Source organism: Helianthus annuus, chromosome 16, assembly GCF_002127325.2.
Source record: "Helianthus annuus cultivar XRQ/B chromosome 16, HanXRQr2.0-SUNRISE, whole genome shotgun sequence".
NCBI classification, from domain to species: Eukaryota; Viridiplantae; Streptophyta; class Magnoliopsida; order Asterales; family Asteraceae; genus Helianthus; species Helianthus annuus.
Genome location: NC_035448.2, coordinates 198,902,098 through 198,907,971, shown reverse-complemented (window position 1 = coordinate 198,907,971; position 5,874 = coordinate 198,902,098). Strand labels below are relative to the sequence as shown.

The window sequence follows — 5,874 nt, the reverse complement described above, 5'->3', positions numbered from 1 at the left end:
CCAACCGGTACGTGTATGTCGGTTTGTTGATTGGTTTTGACCAATTTTTACTAGTTCGATTTATTTTAACTGATTTCAAAAGAGAGAATTATAAACCACTTAGAAACCTACGGGTTGTACCAGTTTCAGGTTTCAATTTAAGAATCAGTTCCAAACCAATTTTTTGTACATCTTTACCTAGGCACATAGAAAAAGGTGACTCTCCCCTTAAGATTGACGGTTCTAGTCTGATTGTAGATAAAAGTTGTTTAGAAATAGCATTGGAGTGTGTATGAATTAGTCAGTTAAAAAACTCAGGAATTTTAAGAACTAATTAAGAAACTAAGATGTTTCATGTACAAAAACGTTATGAATAAAGGTAAAAGAACGTTCGATACAAAATCAATTTTATGTAGATAACTACATATACATTTCTTTGTTTTTTATGATGATGTATAAAACAGCTTACACTATGTGTAATGGATTGACTCCCATATTATCAAGGCAAAATTTTAGGCGTGAAGCATCGTCTCAAGAGGGTGTGAAGGGCTTCTTGGCTTTGCGGAGTATGGCCATAGGCATGAAAAGAAAATGTATGGATACGTGTAGACTTCTTTTTGCAACCAATGAAAACCCTCTATTTAAAAGACGTGGGCGCACTAGACATAGCCTTCGTACGAACACAAAACTTATAAATAAAATAAAAAATATATGTGCATTTGTATCGAAGTTTAAAGTGAAGAAAGAACCAAAGTAGCAGAAAGAAAGTTGCATGTACAATCAACAAAACCTTTGGGCCCCACCTCTTCTTTTTAAATTTTCTCGTGCCGTGTGAAAGATACTCCCTCCCTCCAATCCTCATGACGTCCAAACCTCTCCCCCATTCTCAACCGTCGATCTTCATCCAACGGCTCATATCACACGATGGATACCAACTTTTCACGCTTCCGTTCCTACACTAACATTATCCCCACACCCACCCTCAATCAAATTCATAAATTTTCCGCTTTTCAACGGCCTCACGGGTTTTCTAAAACTTTCCAAACTAGTCCCTCATCTTTACCATCACGTCATCTTTTTCCCCCCAAACTTTAACTCACTTCCCATTTTGTACCCTTCTATTTTGGGTATATGTGCCTTTACAGTACAGATATACATTTAGGTTTTTTTGTTTCAGACCAGTTAAAATTGGTTTGGACCTAAACAGGTTCGGGTCATAAACCAGTTACAAAGCCAAATATATGAACCCTATACAAATCGATTTGGGTCTAAACCGGTTTCGCTAACCAGATATAGAACTTGTATACAAACTGGCGAGTTGGTTCGGGTGGGAACGGTTCAGGCCAAACCAAAACAGAAAAAATAAATAAATATTTGAAACAACATAACAATAACAACTTTTATAATAAAAAGCTACATTAAAGTCTCTTAATAATCGCTTATCATAAACCTACCGAAATAAACTGGGCAACTAACTAAACCCGGTTCATACCAATCCTAATTCCTTCTTCTGTCCTACCTAATTAACCTTCTTCAAAAACTCCGGACCGGAAGGGTTAAACCGGCATCAGCCGCTTCCTTCTTCTGCCGCATTTCCAAAACTTTCCGGTGGTTGTTAGAGTGCACCTCACTCGAAAAAGTCGGGCTACAAGCCGGTCTATATTCGGGTAAAAGCCGACCCGACTTATACCGAACCCCACAGGCGTTACAAAGCGTTTTAGCCCCAAGCGGACCGGCTCTCCATTGTGGGGTCTTTTGCACAAGACAATGGCTACAACGCCGAGGCTGGGCCGGCTGAGTCGTCGGTTCAACCGGCCCAACCACAACATTTCTTTTCTTTTGTTTCTTAACAGGCGGCTTCCCGAAAACTGACTCGGCGGTTTGAGCCGCTAAGTCAGGGAAAAACAACCAAGGGTTTGATGTGTAAGATGATGAAGAAGAACTTGACGTTGACGAGTCAGTCAACGGTGACGTCACCATCGACCAGACCCGGCCGCCGGTTCGTGCACGCTTGCTTCTCGCTTTTGTCTGAACCGGAGTCGTCAACGCCGGTTTAACGGTTTCCCGTTTAATGATTACCGGTTCCGGCTTCTTCTCGGTGAACTTGAACTTTCCGGTGGGGCATGGTAATGAGTACCCGCCAGAAAATGAGTCGTCGACGAAATGAGAAACCCATTCAAGGTCCGCTACGTCATCAGCCTAAAACACACAAAAAAAAAATTTTAACAAAATTAGAAACCGTTTTTTATAAAAATAAACGATTTTTTTAAGAAATTGTTACCGAAAATACAAATATTAAAAAAACTGTTTTTTTTTTATAAAAAAAAAGTAACTGAATTTTTTAAAAAAGGTTGTTTTACCGGCAGGCAAAGGTCGTTATCCGGGATGGAGAAACCAATGGTGGTCTTGTTATCCTCAATTTTCTCTTGATTTTCTTGTTTGACAGGGGAAATGAAACAAGTTTTGTCGTTACTTGTGTCAAGAACAACATGGGTATCATCGTTTTCCTCGAAACAATCGTTTTCGGAGAAGTCAAGAAGACCATCAACAAAGATATCGTCACCGGTGACACCAATAACCGCCGTGAAGTCGTCGGAAAAGCACTGAGTGTTAACGGTGGGTTTAACGGGGATAAAACTGTTTTTCAAGGCGCCTTCAACGCATTCCATGACTAGTGGGGAAAAAGAGAAATTAGCAGTGAAATAGAGGAAAAAGAAGAAGAAGAAGAAGATGGGAATAATGAAGATAGGATAGGAGGAGTGATGGTAATATCGTGGGGTGTTTGGTAAAGCATTGAATGAGAAACAAGTGCTTTTGAAGTGTTTTAGTACACCTCAAAAGTATACATACCTTCTAATACAAAACGCCTATTTTTTATTTATTGTTTTTTGTAGCTTTTATTTTTGCTTCAAATTGAAATTTGGTATCCTTGACCTTTTTTAAATTTTGAATCTGCCGGTATGAATATAGTATTATATTATAAAGTTTAGTTTAATGATCATTTGGATAAAGTGCCGTTTGTGTCTAGAACATACAACATACTAGAGTTAAATGTCATTTTAGTCTTTTGATTTGAATCATTTTTTCAGTTTAATCTAATTTTTTGTTTGGAAGTTTAAAAAGATTTTATCTTTGCCATTTTAGTCCACTAGGTTAACTTTATTCATTTTTTCTGTTAATGAGAAGGGCACTTCAGTCACTTTATATGACCGTATTACCCTTCTAGTTAACAGAAATACATATAGAATGACCGAATTGCCCTTCTCGTTAACAGAAAAATGAATCAAGTCAACCCAGTGAATTAAAATGGCAACGGTGAAACCTTTTTGAAACCACAGACAAAAAATGAAACCTTTAGACTAAATTGACGAAATTGTCCAAACCACAGTGACTAAAATGGCATTTAACTCGTAAAAGAGTGTGTATAAATCTTTGAAACTAGTTAAACTGTTTAAACTGAAAAGTTCGTTAGATTGGCATGTTTAAACTTTATACGATATTATTTAGATTTAGTTTTGATTGGATGATTCACGGTTTGGTGTTTTCGAACTTGTAAACAATCGTTTAAACCGAACCGGGCTTCTAACAATTTTATTTAAATTTCCAACTTTAGAATATATATTATATTCATGAATAACCCGTATTAGTTTTCAAACTTGAATTAATTTTTTTTTCTTTTTTAAACACTGAAAAATAGTGTTAAATGAAGTTAGCGGGATCAAATCATTCCTTTCAAGTGAGGTGGAGTAAAATTGGGAAAAATAAGTGATGTGACACTTAAATAGAGTTAAAAAGGATTATATACCTAAAACCTTATATTTAGTGGTGGCAAAGTAGGCAAGTTGGATGAGTTTGGGTAATGGTTTAAGATGGGTTTGGCTTAGGATGGATATAGGTCAGGATGGGTATTTTTAAAAAAGGGTTGGATAGGTAATGGGTCAAGATGGGATTGGGTTAGGATGGGTATAGGTCAGAATGGTTATTTAAAAAAAAATTCTAAAAATAAAAAAATTCTAAAAAATAAAAAAAAATCTAAAAAATCAAAAAGTTTCTAGAAAATCAAAATAATTCTAAAAAATCACAAAAATAAAATAATCAAAAAAATTATAAAAAATCAAAAAATTCTCAAAAATAAAAAAATTCTAAAAAATTAAAAAGATAAAAATATGAAAAAAAACCCTAAAAACCAATAAAATTATAAAAAAATAGAAAAGTCATAAAAACTCTAAAAAATAAAAAAAAAAATTCAAAAAAATCATAAAAACTCTAAAAAATCAAAAAAATTCTAAAAAATCAAAAACTATAAAAATCAAAAAGAAATTTAAAAAAGAGTAAATTACGTTTTTTACCCTTGTGGTTATATCACTTTTACTATATTAGCCCAAAATAATAATTTTTAACATATATGCCCCCATGGTCTGTATAACTAACGATTTTAGCCCAAAATAAAAAGAGTTTATAAGAAATACAAAAAAGAAATATAAAAAAAATTCTAAAAAAAACAGAAAAATCAAAAAAATTATAAAAATTTTAAAATATCAAAAAAAAACCACTAACAATAAAAAAAAATCCTAAAAAAATCCTAAAAATTTTTTTAGAAATTTTTGGGATTTTTATTATTTTTTTTATTTTTTAGATTTTTTAGATTTTTTATAATTTTATTATTTTTTAGATTTTTTTTTTGTTTTTTATAGTTTTTTTATTTTTTGTTTTTTAAATTTTAGAATTATTTGGATATTTTATATTTTTTTTATTTTTTAGAATTTTTTGATTTTTTAAATTTTTTTTGGATATTTTAGAATTTTTTTAATTTTTCGAATTTTTAGACTTTTTTGGTTTTTTAGATTTTTTTAGATTTTTTATTATTTTTTTGATTTTTATAGTTTTTTTTTAATTTTTTAGATTTTTTTTTGATTTTTTAGAATTTTTTGGATTCTTTAGTATTTTTTGGATTTTTTATAATTTTTTTGATTTTTTAGAATTTTTTATTTTTTAGATTTTTTTTATTTTTTATAATTTTTTGGATTTTTTGAATGTTTTTTATTTTTTAAAATTTTTTAGAATTTTTTGGATTTTTATAGAATTTTTAGATTTTTTTATTCTTTATTTTTTTATTATTTTTAAAATTTTTATTATTTTTAAACGAAGAACGGGGGAGAGTATTTCGACGGTGATTGGTGAAGTCGCTGTTGTGAATAGATATCTACGATTAGTAATTAGTTTAGTGATTTTAACTCATACACATCTTGACCCGCTTAGGTTTTATCTCATACCCATCCTGGCCTACTCTTTTTTTTTTGTGCACCACTTCATAACCCATCCTAACCTAGTGACTAATTTTGTTTAGGGCTGCCATATCGTGTATACCCGTACACGATAAGACACGATACACGAAATCGCATACACGAACACGACACGATAACTTATCGTGTACTTTTTTTCAAACACGAACACGACACGATATACACGAAAATTACCTGTTAATACCTTTTAACACGACTGTTCGACTGTTATACACGAAAATTACCTGTTAATACCTGTTAACACGAACAAAAACACGAACATGACATGGTATCTGAGAGTTACAGAGGGAGTTTAGGGTTTTGTTTTTTTTTTTTTTAAATGAATGAGGAATGAAAATAGAAAGGAATTAAGGAACCCACACGCACATAGCTGATGAGTTTTATTTAATTTAATTTCTTATCGTGTACTAACAGGTATTAACAGGTAAACAGGTATTTAACCTGTTTATACACGAAAATTAACAGGTAATCTCGTGTCTACCTGTTTGGTACACGATACCTGTTAAGGCCATACACGATACCTGTTAACTTCGTGTAGGTTCGTGTCGTGTATTCGTGTATTCGTGTAAAATTGCTAGTCCTAATTTTGTTT

General features: G+C 32.2%; 1 protein-coding gene across 1 annotated transcript; it reads right to left on the bottom strand.

The window, feature by feature from the left end:
- Nucleotides 1–1,331: 1,331 nt before the first annotated feature.
- LOC110915378 (GATA transcription factor 6) lies at nucleotides 1,332–2,794 on the bottom strand. Its single transcript, XM_022160061.2, has 2 exons — nucleotides 2,340–2,794; nucleotides 1,332–2,178 (listed from the first exon to the last, which is right to left on the bottom strand). Exons 1-2 carry the CDS (start codon nucleotides 2,646–2,648, stop codon nucleotides 1,513–1,515), a joined length of 975 nt encoding a protein of 324 aa, XP_022015753.1. The 5' UTR covers nucleotides 2,649–2,794; the 3' UTR covers nucleotides 1,332–1,512.
- Between the last annotated feature and the right edge of the window lie 3,080 nt (nucleotides 2,795–5,874).

Excerpts from the sequence above, each read along its gene's own strand:
- LOC110915378 (XM_022160061.2), bottom strand. The coding sequence starts at position 2,648 with ATGGAATGCGTTGAAGGCGCCTTGAAAAACAGTTTTATCCCCGTTAAA. Across the intron at positions 2,179-2,339 it reads ATAACGACCTTTGCCTGCCG|GCTGATGACGTAGCGGACCT; the intron begins GTAAAACAACCT and ends TGTGTGTTTTAG.